Source organism: Blennius ocellaris, assembly GCF_963422515.1.
Source record: "Blennius ocellaris genome assembly, chromosome: 6".
Classification (NCBI taxonomy): Eukaryota; Metazoa; Chordata; class Actinopteri; order Blenniiformes; family Blenniidae; genus Blennius; species Blennius ocellaris.
In genome coordinates this window covers 27,883,433-27,899,203 of record NC_137655.1, presented here as the reverse complement: position 1 = coordinate 27,899,203, position 15,771 = coordinate 27,883,433, and the positions used below count along the sequence as shown (strand labels likewise).

General features: G+C 45.7%; 1 protein-coding gene across 1 annotated transcript in view; it reads left to right on the top strand.

The window, feature by feature from the left end:
- Positions 1-1,275: 1,275 nt before the first annotated feature.
- arhgef49 (Rho guanine nucleotide exchange factor 49) overlaps positions 1,276-15,771 on the top strand; it is a gene marked incomplete at both ends in the record, with an annotated part of 32,245 nt that continues 17,749 nt past the window's right edge. Inside the window, 2 exons of the mRNA XM_080498589.1 lie at positions 1,276-2,924; positions 13,878-14,079. Coding sequence (XP_080354715.1) covers positions 1,276-2,924; positions 13,878-14,079 — 1,851 coding nt within the window. The remainder of the gene's footprint in view (positions 2,925-13,877; positions 14,080-15,771) is intronic.

Genomic DNA, 15,771 nt, shown 5'->3' with positions numbered 1-15,771 from the left:
ACGATAACGGTGCTCAGAACCACTGACAATACAACTGGAACTCTTGAAAAAACTGCAACTCCGTCTTAGTGAAAATGAGGGATAATGCAGCTTTTCTGAAACGCTGCTACTGCTCCTCTGTCCGAGCAGTGAAACTTCACTCTGGCCATATGAATGACCCTGTGCTCCCACTGATAATGTTTATAGTGTATTGTTGTGTGTGTGGTTTCACTACAAAAACAAACATGAAACAACATTGTTTTCAGTGTTTCTGCCATTTCTGTGGAAACGAACATCGTTTTCAAATGTCGCAGTGTGAACCCAGTATAAGTGTTTTCACTTGAAACACTGGTGTGTGTGTGTGTGTGTGTGGGGGGGGTGTCTCAACCTCGGCACAGCAGCACTATAGGTTAATTCATATTCCATAAGAACGAGACCAAAGTTTGGCAGTGACGTACGCTGCCGAAGAAAATGACGTTGTTTCCTTCAGGCCAAACAAATGAGTTTGGACATTTCCAGCCGTCCTGGCCGAACTGTGTCGGAGCCGCACTGCCGGAACGTCTGCACTGATGTGTGCTACGCATGCGTGTTCCAGCTCTCTAATCACTATCAGTCATATTTTTATTATATTTAGCTCCTAACATCGCTACTGTCTGAGCGCCGCAGCTTGTTAAAATGTCGTGATGCACCTGAACGCATCACTGAAAGTGGTCAGCTCCTGCAGTTAAAACCAGACAAACATGGCCTCGTACAAAAACTCTCTCTTCTATCACTGAAACCGTTCAGAGAAATGTATTTCTGACAGCACAGGTGGTGATGAGAAATAAGCTGTACAGTTGAAAAATTAAAACGCCACTTCACAGACGTGTGGCTGCTGTGAGGGGGCGTGGCCTGTGAGTTTGGCGGCATTTTGCGGAGTATGAACAGTCCTGCAGAACAAACAGTTTTTTTTGGCAGCTTGCTGATGTTACTGCCAAAATTCCGTCTTGTTTTTATGGCTTCAAAAAGGGAGTCTGCAGGGGCCTTAAGATGCGCTCTCCCCTTTGCGATAGGATGTGAACGAGTGTGATTGTCTGCCTCCGCTCCGTTCCAGCTCTTGTTGGACAAAGCCGTTAAGAAGATGAATGAATAGATAATCAATTGAAGCTTGAATGAGTGAACTGCTTTTCACTTGCAGCTGTAATCCAGACAGTGTGGCTTTCTAAAACGTGTCCTCGTCTGTGTTTGTCTCAGCAGGCTGCCGATGTTTCTCCCTGCCTGCTGCATGTCTGAGGGGGGCATCCTCTGCCCGCGGCCATGCCAGACGTGAAGCCTCCCCCACCATGTGACTACCCCTCTACCTGCTCCACAGCGGCCCCCGCCGGCTCTGCTGCCGGCTGCACCTCTCATCCCCTCGACCTGATCATTGGCATGGAGCCCTGCCTCGCCAACCTCTCCCGGTCCTCGGATCCCCTGTCCCCCTTCCTCCGGCACAGACCCGGCGTCCCTCACTACCCCGGCTACCTGGGACCTTCCTTCCCTCTCATGGCCCGGTGCAACAGCAGCACCCTGCTCACTAACTTGGGGCTGAGGTACTGCTCCAGCCGGCATGGCCCGATGGGGGTGGATCCGGGTCTGGGGCTGGCCCCGGACGCCTACGTCCACCCAGGAAGCAACGGTAGCCGGCCGTACCGGAGCATGGAGAACCTCAACTGGAACGCTGTAGCAGATTCTGGCCTGTACGCGCTCAGTGCCGCCCCCTACAGGAGCGTGGACAGTGAATTTATTTTACGCTACACCTCCTCTAGCCATTGGTACGACGGGCCTCCAGATGGAGCTCAAGGGCTGGTTCCCAATCCAGAGAGCTTGGCGTTTTACCCTCGACACGGGCTGCCCAGGAAGGACCTACCGCTCTTTCCTCAGCTGCTATTGCCAGCTGGCGTCGACGAGTGGGATGCGAGGAAGGGTCTCAGGGAGAAACTCCGCCTCCAGAGTGCGAGGTCAGCCGTGGAGCCTCTGAAATCCCTCCCACTGCGCCCTCAGGTGACCCCGGGTCCTGAACGGGACAATCCCTGGAGTTCAACAGCTGCTGGGCCCAGGCTACAGGCCGCAGTGCGCATCACCAGTCACCAAGACATCAAACAGGAAGTCCTGAGGCGCTTGCAGCTCCGGCGGCAGAACAGCAGCCCCAACCTGGCTCTGGAAAACTCCCCGACCAGCCCGAAGTCAGTCACCACGTCCTACACCACAGACAACATCGCGGGCAACGGGAACGGGTCCAGTTGTGTGAGTGAGCCCCGCCGGCCTCCTGTGGGACGCCTGCATATTCCTACGTTTGAGGAGTTTAAGAAGATGAGGCAGAGGGAGGGACAGCAGAGTGAGGGATCCACCACAAGTCCTGCGGTTTCTGGAAAAGTCGAGTCCGACCTTCCTCGGGACCCTGGAGCGTCCAATAGCGGCATACTTCCTGCAGAGCGGACTAATCCTCCGATGGGTGAGTGGCGAGGCGATCTGTTGGAGGGAGAGAAGAGTTCAGGTGAACGGACCTGCAGCAGTGACGAAGGCCTGCAGACCCTCGCCTCCTCAGAGAAACTCTCTTTTAACACTATGAGCAATAACAGCACTGCGAGTCCCACTTCCTCCTGCACCTCCGGCGCCAGCACCTACTCTCCCATCCGCACCGGCCCGTCGCCACGCTCGCCGCTGCAGCCGCAGGCCGCCACGACGCAGGACGAAGCCGCCGTGGCGGGCGGAGGAGGACACGAGGTGAGCACCAGGCGGAGGAGGAGCAGTTTGGAGCCGGCCGGGTCGGTGCCCTTCCCGCCCTGCAGGGAGAACTGGGACCGGCCCTCCAGCTGCTGCCCGGCACTGCTTCTGGAGGGGACGGATCTGTCCCGCTACGGCGCCAAGATCTACCAGATGAAGGACGGCCTCATCGGCTCTGCACTGGACCTCATCAAGAAGAGGTTAGTCTGTTCTGCTCATTGCTGCCAGAGCAGCCTGCTCCTGTTCCGAGAACGGATCTAATAACTACTGCATTTCTTTCTGCTTTTTTATGTCACGTTGCTAAGTTGAAGTATTTTCAGTTATAATTTATTGTTTTAGATCTGGGTTGTCAAACTTTCTTTGACGGGCTAAAATCAGCCCGTCAAAGAAAACATCCATTTTTTTTTATCACATTTCTTTGGAGACGTGGATTCCGCACTGACAGCTGAGATATCACTGATGCTGCCATGAACGCTAACAAACTAGCATTAGCCGCTAAGCCGTGCTGCTGGGGCACTTTTTAAAAACACCCAGAATGCAACAGTTGGAGAAGAAGGGTTAGGGTTAAAACTGACTTTATGTCAAGCTTGAAGTCATTTTCAGGAGTAATTGTTTGGCCTTGTAACAATATAGACATTTTCATCACATATGAATGAATGAATGAATGATCAGTTGGTGATCAGTTTGATGTTTCACAACACATATCAGTAGATAATTCAAGGTAGAAGGATGGAGTAACCTAACCCCCATTACCTATTTTACTGGCAGCTTCTCATGTTTATTCTTACATAAAACATGTTGTTCTTTAAAAAAGCCCCAGAGATTAACAAGCTGCTCTATCATATCGGAACCATTCAGTAGATCAATCAAATAACTTCTTTGATAAGATTTATGAAATGAAATTCCTAATCATAAACCACTTTCATGTTTTCAAATTATTTAATAGTATTTATTTGTAGTCATTCTATAGTGATATTAGAAAATGATCTATTATAGGTTCAGGAATCTAAAGTAAAAACCCCCAAACTGTGCTTTGTTGCTTTTAGTACCACTCAGGACTGTAATTGATTATTTGATCAGCATTTGTGACATTGTTTTGCAAAAAAGGTGAATGTTTGACTCCATCTATCATTTCTCCAAATGAAACAATATTTGATGTAATTCTAATTTCATTCCTTCCCTTGTTCCAATGTTACCTTGTTATTACCAGAAATTCTATTGTTTCTTAATCCTGTTAATCCTTCCCACGGTGAAATTAGATCTCACAGTGCACACTGTGTGTGTGTGTGTGTGTGTGTGTGTGTGTGTGTGTGTGTGTGTGTGTGTGTGTGTGTGTGTGTGTGTGTGTGTGTGTGTGTGTGTGTGTGTGTGTGTGTGTGTGTGTGTGTGTGTGTGTGTGTGTGTGTGGAAGTGCCGTGGTGTTATTGATTGATCTCAGTTATTGTGGTAACAGCTGTCGGCGCTAAGCGTGGCAGGCTGTGGGCGGGAGTCTGGCGTGAGGCACGACGAAGTGAAGACTGGCACCGTCGCCACAGACGTTCCGCTTCCCCTCCCCCCCCCCCCCCCCCCCCCCTCCCCTCCCCTCCCCTCCCCTCCCCGGGTCCGGGTGTCCGCCACCGGCTGGATGAATACAATGTCAAGACCAGGGTGTTTTACAGCAGTGTGGTGCCAGTGAGGCCTCCATGCAATGTCAACATTAGACCCTGAACACAGAGGAGCCCCCCCCCCCCCCCCCCCCACACACACACACACACACACACACTTTGATAGATGGGAGACAGACAGTGTCTCTCCCGGTCTGTCAGGACCCTCCAGTGCCTGTTGCTCCTTTGTCTGAGCTGCTAGAAGGGATGATGGGTGTGTGAGGCCCGGCTGCATGGAGGCAGCAGAAGAATCACTGCTGTGTGTGAGGCTGTGTGTGAGGCTGTGTGTGAGGCTGTGTGTGAGGTTGTGTGTGAGGCTGTGTGTGAGGTTGTGTGTGAGGTTGTGTGAGGCTGTGTGTGAGGCTGTGTGTGAGGTTGTGTGTGAGGCTGTGTGTGAGGTTGTGTGTGAGGCTGTGTGTGAGGCTGTGTGTGAGGCTGTGTGTGAGGTTGTGTGTGAGGCTGTGTGTGAGGTTGTGCGTGAGGTTGTGTGTGAGGCTGTGTGTGAGGCTGTGTGTGAGGCTGTGTGTGAGGCTGTGTGTGAGGCTGTGTGTGAGGTTGTGTGTGAGGCTGTGTGTGAGACTGTGTGTGAGGCTGTGTGTGAGGCTGTGTGTGAGGCTGTGTGTGAGGTTGTGTGTGAGGCTGTGTGTGAGGCTGTGTGTGAGGCTGTGTGTGAGGCTGTGTGTGAGGTTGTGTGTGAGGCTGTGTGTGAGGCTGTGTGTGAGGCTGTGTGTGAGGCTGTGTGTGAGGCTGTGTGTGAGGCTGTGTGTGAGGCTGTGTGTGAGGCTGTGTGTGAGGCTGTGTGTGAGGCTGTGTGTGAGGTTGTGTGTGAGGCTGTGTGTGAGACTGTGTGTGAGGCTGTGTGTGAGGCTGTGTGTGAGGCTGTGTGTGAGGCTGTGTGTGAGGCTGTGTGTGAGGTTGTGTGTGAGGCTGTGTGTGAGGCTGTGTGTGAGGCTGTGTGTGAGGCTGTGTGTGAGGCTGTGTGTGAGGTTGTGTGTGAGGCTGTGTGTGAGGCTGTGTGTGAGGCTGTGTGTGAGGCTGTGTGTGAGGCTGTGTGTGAGGCTGTGTGTGAGGCTGTGTGTGAGGCTGTGTGTGAGGCTGTGTGTGAGGCTGTGTGTGAGGTTGTGTGTGAGGCTGTGTGTGAGGCTGTGTGTGAGACTGTGTGTGAGGCTGTGTGTGAGGCTGTGTGTGAGGCTGTGTGTGAGGCTGTGTGTGAGGCTGTGTGTGAGGCTGTGTGTGAGGTTGTGTGTGAGGCTGTGTGTGAGGCTGTGTGTGAGGTTGTGTGTGAGGCTGTGTGTGAGGCTGTGTGTGAGGCTGTGTGTGAGGCTGTGTATTCACACGGTATGTGGAGTGTGTGACAGCACTAAACTGCTTTCTGCAAAGGCTGCAACTACAGATTATTTTCACACTCGTGACATTAACTGCTCCAGTTATTCATTACTCCTTTAAAATCATTGACTCCCCAGTTACTGTAAATGGGAAGTGACCACCATGGGGAGATAACTTTGTCTGTGTGTGTGTTATTGTAGTGATGTGACGAGAGACGGGGCCGATCCGATCCAGTGTCAGGATCAGGTTCTGATACCAACGTAATTGACGGATTTGAAATTTCCAATCCACGAAGCCTCGTCTGCTTTACTGTTGCTGAAATGACTCCATAGTGTTTCCCTCTATAATGCTCTATAATCTGATGCTAGAGGAGGAAGATGCTCTATAATCTGATGCTAGAGGAGGGAGATGCTCTATAATCTTATGCTAGAGGAAGAAGATGCTCTATAATCTGATGTCAGAGGAGGAAGATGCTCTATAATCTGATGTCAGTGGAGGAAGAGTCTCTGTACTTGGTTTACTTGCCATTGTGCACAGTGCAGTACTGGTTGAGGACTGTGTTTATGCTGTGGATTGTGTTAATGCTGTGGATTGTGTTAACGCTGAGGATTGTGTTAACGCTGTGGAGTGCATTAACGCTGAGGATGGTGTTAACTCTGTGGATTGTGTTAACGCTGAGGATGGTGTTAACGCTGTGGAGTGCGTTAACGCTGAGGATGGTGTTAACGCTGTGGATTGTGTTAACGCTGAGGATGGTGTTAACGCTGTGGAGTGCGTTAACGCTGAGGATGGTGTTAATGCTGAGGATTGTGTTAACGCTGAGGATGGTGTTAACGCTGAGGATTGTGTTAACGCTGAGGATTGTGTTAACGCTGTGGAGTGCGTTAACGCTGAGGATGGTGTTAACGCTGAGGATTGTGTTAACGCTGTGGAGTGCGTTAACGCTGAGGATGGTGTTAACGCTGAGGATTGTGTTAACGCTGAGGATTGTGTTAACGCTGTGGAGTGCGTTAACGCTGAGGATGGTGTTAACGCTGTGGATTGTGTTAATGCTGAGTATTGGGTTAATGCTGTGGACTGTGTTAATGCTGAGGACTGTGTAAATGCTGTTGGAGGGGAACGGTGCAGAGGATTCTGAATGATATTTCTATATTTAGCATCATTGTAATGAAGAGTTCTGTTAATTCCTCTGCTCTACTGTTGATCCTTGATTCTGGTCCCGTCGTTTCCACCCGGTTCAGGCAGGTTGTGTTAAACTGTGGGACACAGTGAGACGTGCGCTGAGTGGTGCATTCTATTATGACTTCTTGAGTTCCACACAACAACTACGAATGCTTGGAAGATGATAAACTCCGATGCCTTCAGTTCTGGATCAAAGAGCCGCACTACGGAAGTGTATTGCATTCGCATGAAAAAATACGAATTGACTCTGACAGTCATTGACATAATTAAGTCAGAATTATGAGATAAAATAAATTGTATTAAAAAATTGGCTCTCTTTCTCTGAATTTATGAGATACTGTTTTCTGAAGAAAAAAAATTGGCTCTGTTGTTCTGCATTAAAGGGACAGTTGTGTGATATTCCAAGCAGAAGCTCTGCTGGACTGTTGTAGGAAACAGCTCTCAAGTGTAATCCAGCTTTATTTCTATTTGGTTTGAGACATTGGGAGATACTCTTGTGTTTAATTATTGTTGATGGTTTTGTTATTAGTTTGTCAACTTTACACAGCTTTACCTCGGCCAGTTTATAACTCCAAACTGTAGTTGGGAGACCCGGTTTATTACTGAGCTTTATTACCCGAGAAGAAGCCACATGCCCAGTTGTTCCTGGAGAAACATTACAACCACCAACAGATCCCAGCGGTGTTTACGTTTTAACAGCCGCAGGTTCCTGAGGATTGTTGTGACATGTTAGCCTGTCACTTTAAGAGTCTGATGCATTGTGTGAAGTGGAGTGTGACTTCTTTTGGCTTTGGGTATTGTAGTTTGTTGTTCCCGGTTCAGGCAGCAGTATCTCATGAATTCAGAAAAACAGAGTCATTTTTTAAAATTATTTATTTTATCTCATAATTCTGAGATAATGATATCGTTAATTCAGATTAATTTTTCATGTGAATGCAATATGCTTCCTTCGCACACTGACAGTCGATCGGGAATAAGCGTCTCTCATTGTGAAGGAAGGACAGTTGGGCAGCATGTGGCCCCTGACCTGAAGCCTATTTGACACCTCGGCTCTAAAGTGACAGTCCATACAAGATATCACCTGAGTTCCTCACATCTCCAATCATCTCTTCTGTTTCACTGCAACACTTCAATCCCATTGAAATCTCCAGTATCTTATTTTTGGCGTTGTTTATCCCACATGGATTCATCTTTTATGTTCAAAAAGCACCCGAATGCAACACGCACTACCCTCCTGAGCTTTAATCTCAACCTGGGGCGCCGCCAATGTTTTAATACTTAAAGGTTGATTAATTAAACATGACAATATTCTGTGTGATCTCTGCACCCGGCGGTGCTCGGCTTCCACAGAACAAGTCCTTGTGTTAGGTGCATTGTGGATCGCACGCCGCAATATTAGTGGTTTTCATATGATCCCACCTGGGAGGGTTTTATAGAGCGAGGCGTTGCAGCAGCGTCACCCACTTAATTGCACACTTCAGCAAAGCTGCACAAGCAATCTATCAGAGGCCAAGTGAGGGTGCATACATTTTGTTTGTTTATCTTTTCCATTTATTTGTCTCAATCAGATGCATTCACTTAGCAGAAATATATAGAATTCATTCCAGTGATACATGCATCAGTAAAAGTGACAGCGGGGCTCGTTTCAGTGTGACATGTCGCCGTGCTGAGCGGTGATCTATCTCACACACTGGCTTCCTGATAAATGAAGCTCCAGGTTATTACTCCCCATGCATCATCCAGGCTGTGACAGCTCATATAAAAGCTGAGGAGAACGGCTGGATGCCGCCGAGCTGCAGCCTCTGAACTGTCCTCACTACACTTCCTGTCATGTCGTCGTATTTTGTGGACGTTTTGACACTTTTCATCTGCTTCATTGGTTGAATTTCTAATGCAATTTAAAGTACAGGGTTATTATGCAGTTTAAAATGCAAAATATTTGACCACCACAGAGCATCAGAAAGATTCATTTTAATGTTGTGTGTTGAAAGAACTTCAGCAGATTTAAGTGGTGGGAACCATTAGGTTAATTACAGCTCTTGTTCAGTCGCTACTGGGAAATATGAGCATAAACAAGTCAAAGTAAACTCAGTTAAAACTAGGGCTGATTAAAGGTTAATTACTACGTTGGTTTGAGCTCTAAATCTGCACGAATGCTCTGACTTTAGCTTCCTCAATGTGAAAAATGGCTGTTGTTCATGTTGTCAACGGATGAGAAAACTCTTTTATGACTGATTTCTAGATCATGGTTTGCTGACTCATGGTACAAATCCACAAGAGGCTTCTAAAATGAAAAATGAAGTCTGTGTCTTGGTTGCATGAATCAAGATTTTACAAACTAATCTCTGGATTTGGAGACTGATGATAGGGTACCGTGATTGTAACGAAAGCACACACACACACAGCAGAGAACAAAACGCTATAAACATTAATGCTGGGAGAACACAGACATTCTCGTGGACAGACCACCAAGTTGGATTGTTTTTACGTGACTGTCAAAATAAAAGTACCAGATCCAGGAGAATGTGGACTTGGAGTCATGACACCACAGAGGAAACTTTGTTCTGATTGGCTCTACTGAGCATGTGCAGAACATCAAGTTACTATGTTTCCACCGTCTACACGGAGACGGAGCCCCAGCATTTTCAAGAATTTGCGTTTTCCCCCATTTCCAGAGTCGGACCTTTTTCAATAGGGTTGTGACGACTAATGAAAATCATTAGTCATTTAGTCCGGTTGACTAATTCTGATCGAAAGTGACAAAGTTCAAATCTTAACTGTGAAGCTCCAGAATTGTCTTCATTTCAGCATGAAAACTGCAAAACTGCACATGCAATAGGAGAAGATGGTTTTAACACTGAACCCTATGGCAAGACTTCTTCCTGGAAAGTGAAAGTGAACCTGGAACCATGATGGGCTTGGAAATGTCCTGATTCTTGGAAACAAAAATACTCTTTGTCAAGCCAGGAAGCAGTTTAAATCAATTTAGCTCCGGTCAGCAAGGCTGGACCGTTAATCAGTCCCACCATGGAAACATGTACATTAACTTCTCTGTGGAAAACAAACATAGAAGCCATAAACATATATCACCTGAAGAGTTTATAGACAGGGTTTGTTTGGTTACTTAACCTTGAATTGTAGAAAAAGTCAGGCTAATTAAATGACTCTACTCATCGTCACAAACCCCAGTTTGTTTGTTTTTGTTTTTTTTAAAGGCCTTTTCAGGGACTCCAAGCACAACTGTCATGTAAACAGAGCCTGAGGCTCTAAGTTTGAAGACTGATGATACACAAAATTGCCCAATGTATAAATCATTGCTCCTGAAAAACTCAGTGTTTTCTGTGAAAATAAGAAAGAAAAAAAAATTATATACATATATATATATAAATGCAAACTATAACCACATAGAAACAATAGAAGCACCCCATGGTAACTCGGTTGTACGAGCACGGTGAATCTGACACAAGGAGTAAGACAAAGGCAGAAAAGAGGATATCACATACAACATTTCACTTCAGCCCTGGAGCCAGATCCCCCCCCCCCCCCCCCCCCACGTACACCACTTTGAGAAGAAAGTCAATATTTGTGGGATTTACAGCCTCTCGCTCCTTCTGCACATTGTTCAGACTCCATTATGTGTTTTGACCCCTGGGTCCATTAAACTTGCTGAGCCAATAAAAAACCAACAAATACACCTTTAATTTGAATAAAACAATAATCATCTCGAGAATTGGCATTGCAATATTTCATCTTGGCACTCTGCTGCTGATGCATGAAACTCCTGTGTGTTTGAAAAGCATCTTTTATGGTGGGGAGGTTTGGGGTTTTTTCAGACTGCCACAAGCAAAATTTAAAGCTGTTTTCTCAATTCTAAAGCTCCACTGACCAATAATTTACACAGTAACCTATAATTTAAATGACTTTATGGGATTTAAAAGAATCAGAACTAATGTTTTTAGCTCTTTGGCTTTTTTGTTGGTTTTCCAGTTTATTTAAGGTGCATTTCTATAAAAAGGATGTTTTGTAAAGAATGTGGTGAAAGTCAGTCAGTGAGGTCTACCAGCAGGCAAAATAATAAGATGATAATGTAGACAGAAGCATGATTGCATGAATATTCAAGACAGAGCTGGGGAATGATCTCTGGTCAGCTGCAAACCAAATCTCCAAATGTCTCGTCTCCAAAGTGCCTGTTGTGGTCTCCGTTCTTACAAAAGGCTTCAGCAGGTCCCTGCGGGCGTGGAGAACCACAAAGGCTCATGTTCATAGATACTGAATTTCAGAGTAGTTTAATTCCCATGCAGCAGTGTGTTACTGTCTCTCTACTGTTTGAGGTCACATGCTGGCTGCAAAACTCAATCCCTTGTTATCAGACAAAGGAATCAAAGCAGCTGCATGCTTGTGTCTGTGTGCAAGGGCAGGAAGCGTGGCAGGAACAATACAACATTTGAGGAGGCTTTATGATTTTAATTTGATAGTGATAGCCAGCTATATTCTTGTTTCATGTTAATCAACAGCCTCATACAATCGCACAGTACGTTTTAAACAACATTTACACATTTACACAACGTTTAAACAACATTTACACATTTACACAACGTTTAAACAACATTTACACAATATTTAAACAACATTTACACATTTACACAACGTTTAAACAACATTTACACAATGTTTAAACAACACTTACACAACGTTTAAACAACATTTACACAACGTTTAAACAACATTTACACATTTACACAATGTTTAAACAACATTCACACAATGTTTACACAATATTTACACAATGTTTCCACATTCACACAATGTCTACATAACATTCACACAATGTTTACACAACATTTACACGTTTAAACAATGTTTAAATGACATTTACACGTTTAAACAACATTTACACAACATTTAAACAACATTCACACAATGTTTACACAATATTTACACAATGTTTTCACATTCACACAATGTCTACATAACATTCACACAATGTTTAAACAACATTTACACGTTTTCACAATGTTTAAACAACATTTACACGTTTAAACAACATTTACACAATGTTTAAACAACATTTACACAATGTTTACACATTCACACAATGTTTACACAATATTTACACGTTTCAAATGCAAATGATTAGTTTTTGTGTTGTCGTTTCAGAAACGTTTTGCATTTATAGGTGAACAATCTAAAAACGATTTCTGTTTCTGTGGAAATGGCAGAAACATTGAAAACTATGTAGTTTTCTTGTTGTCCACTAGTTGGTGCTGTTGGTTGTTTTTGGAATGAAAACACACACACACACGCACACACGCACACACACACACACACACACACACACACACACACACACACACACACACACACACACACACACACACACACACGCACACACACACACACACACACACACACACAGCAGAGAACAGTGAGCTCTAAACATCAACATTGGGAGAACATTCTAGTGAACAGACCACCAAGTTGGATTGTTATTATGGTGACTGTCAAAATAAAACTACCAAGTTGGATTGTTATTATGGTGACTGTCAAAATAAAACTACCAAGTTGGATTGTTATTATGGTGACTGTCAAAATAAAACTACCAAGTTGGATTGTTATTATGGTGACTGTCAAAATAAAACTACCAAGTTGGATTGTTATTATGGTGACTGTCAAAATTAAACTACTGAGATGGATTGTTATTATGGTGACTGTCAAAATAAAACTACCAAGTTGGATTTTTATTGTGGTGATTGTCTATTTAGCCTGTTATTGTGCGTGCGCAACTCTCCCCCTCCCTTCCATCCCTTGTAAACAAAGATGGCGCCCCGCAGTGGTTTGACTCGCTGTCAGTATTCTAGTTTTAGCGTCCATATCAGTAGTTATAGCATCTGATTCCTCATCAGTCCATGTGGATGTCAGGTTCTCTTCATTGTCTCCATGTTTATAGCGTATTCTTCTCTGCACACATCTCTGTGTGGTTTCATTACAAAATCAAGCAACAGCGCCCTCCCATGGCCCAGCATACTAACTACATTGTTGTCCCATCGTTGTCTTTTTTGTCACGTGAAATGTTGTGTAAACAGGGCCAGAGTCGAAGTGTTTTTAAAAAAGTTCGACCTTCAGAGTGTTTTCAGTGGTTCTAAGCACTGTTGTCGTGGAAACGGACTCCCAAAATGCAACTGCAGTTTTTTGTTTTCTCTTGAAAAGGTTTTCTTGTAAACGAGGCCTAAATGTGACACATACATTGCCTGTTGTACAATGTGTTTTTCAGCAATAAAAGTATCCCAAACATGATAATTAGCATAATTACAATGTTTCTGTATGTTTCTTCTGACAGTCATTAACTTGCCTTTGTTTTTTTGGACCAAATTTGGATTTTAACAAATGTGATGTCTTACCGGATTAAGGGTTCAGCTGCAGTAATTGGTGTACTAATACTATTATTGCACATTGCGTACACATGAGGCTGTAAAAGTAAAATGTCCCAGTCCATGGCAGTAACAGCAATAGTAATCTTTCACTCCCTCTTAAACAGTGACATGAGATTTCCTCCCTTATGTGTGTGTGGTGGCATGAAGGCGTGGCCCCTGTGGTCCACTGGTTCAGCTGTTCAGGTGTCTAATTACCCTCCTGTGAGGGGGGAGCGGAGGGTCAGGGGTGGAAGAGACCAGGGCCATTGATTTGGATGTTTTAGGGTGGGAGGAGGAGGATGAAGGGTGGGTGATGGGGAGAGGAGGCCTGACAGGAAGCAGGGTGTGGGGGTGTGGGGGGGGCATGGAGAGCGGAGACAGAGGAGGAGGAGTGAATGACGGAGGTGCTGTAAGCAGAATTCTAATGTCAACACAACGCTTCTTTCCTCCTCATCTCCTTTTTCCTTCATATTTCTTCATGTAATTCCCCTCCCCTCATGCTCGCCTTCTCTGCTTTCCCTTATCATTCTCCTGCCCCCCCCCCCCCCCCCCCCCTCCCGTTCCTCCCCCCGTCTGAATCTCTCTCCTCCAGCTGCAGTGCAGAGATCTCCACCGAGGCCCCCGTCAGGCTGTCAGGTGACCGGTACAGCGGCTGTGACATCACCGCCCCCTCAGCCGACTGTCAGCCCTCCGTCGTTGCCATGGCAACGTCGGCAACGGCCTGCGGAGCCGAGGCTGGCGACGAGGCGCCCGCAGGAGGAGAAGGAGGAGGAAGAGAGGAAGCAGGAGAATGCGTAAGGATGTTTTTCTTGTATTTTTTTAAATCTCCTTCTTCTTTTCGTGTTTGTTGTGAGCATGTCATCTTGCGTGTCTCACCTCGCCGCACGTTTCGTCGTCACAGAAACAGGCACGTCTATCGGCATTCAAGGATGACTGGGACAAGCAAGGGGACTGCGACACACACACACACGCACACACACACACAGTTGGGAGATGTGAGCATGCAGTGCACCGTCTTGCTGCAGCAGCAAGATGCAGTGAGAAAGATGGGATTAAACCCCCGGTTCCTGCAGCGGGATGCTGCCGGTGACGGCGCCTCTTGCCTCGTCTCTGGCTGCAGCCTCTCTCCAGCCTGAGCTGCAGCTAGCATTACGCTGCTCTCTGCTTCTGCAGAACAGAAGACATAAGCCCGGCAAGTGGCTGCAGGTAGTTGACAGAACAGATGTGGAGGTGCGTCCGCTTCATGCTTCTCACACTGATGGCTCTGAATGCGTAATGCAGCCCGCCACTGCATTCCCAAAGTAACTGCTGCAGTTTGATGTTCCTGCTGAAGGGGAAACGGCTCGTCGCTACTTTACCTGATCGCTACCACGTTAACGTTCTGATCGCACCATGTTGAAAGCTTTATTGCACTTCATGTGTCGCTGTCTGGAGTCACAGACTGATTCTAATGTTGTCTGTCTGATATGCAGCGGCTGCGTCTGATACCGCTCAGGGTCGGGGTCTGCCATTTTTTTTTTTTTTTTTTGCCCCCTCCCATCTAATGAAATCTGTCTGGAGCTGTAAAAACATATTTAACCTTCAAGATAACACAGCTAATAAACCCCTACATGTACTTTAGATTATGTTGCGTTTATGATATTGAAGAAGTGGAAATCATCACCACTGACATGTTATTGCTGATTCTGAGCGGAGTGATGATCATGTTGGTTTGTCGTGGTCAGATTCTGTGTTAGGGCTTACGTGTGCAAAGGTTTCCCGTTTGTTGTCGTCCCTCAGTCTAAAAACAGATAAATTGGGTAGAAAGTGAGCATCGGCCCCACCTGTTTAAATGTTGTATAGTTTCTTTTGCACCCTCTTTTACATAGCAAGCCTGTTTTTGCTCTTACAATAGTCCTCAAACATAATTTATTATCACTTCCTGCACAGTGCTTCTAAAGCAGGGATGTCAAACATCTGACCCGTGGGCCAAAACCGGCCTGCAAGACATTCCAATTCAACCAGACCAGCAAACAAATTATACAAATGTCAAAGAAAACTGATTCATTTTAAGCAAATTTCATAAGACACAACACAACACTGAGACACAAGTTGAGACCCACAATGCAACAGTTTTTTTGATCATTTCACTGGATTTTGCGCCAGAAGGTTTCAATCAAATTGGCGATAGCCATTTTCAGTGGTAATTGTTTGGTTTTGTGAAAATACAGACATTTTGATCACATATACTCTGCACCACAGATCTTTAAAGTTTAAATTTAAAGGTTATTATGACACTATTTTATTGGTTCAGCCCACTGATGATGAAATTGTGCTGTATGTGGCTCCTCAACTAAAATGTGCACTAGCCCTGCTCTGATAGTTGTTTTTGCATTATGGGAGAAAACCAAGAGAAAATCCATGCATGCACAGGAGCAACCTGCAAAAGATATGAAGTAGGGACTCAAACGGAGGACATTTTGGCTCTGAGGCAAGAGTACTAACCA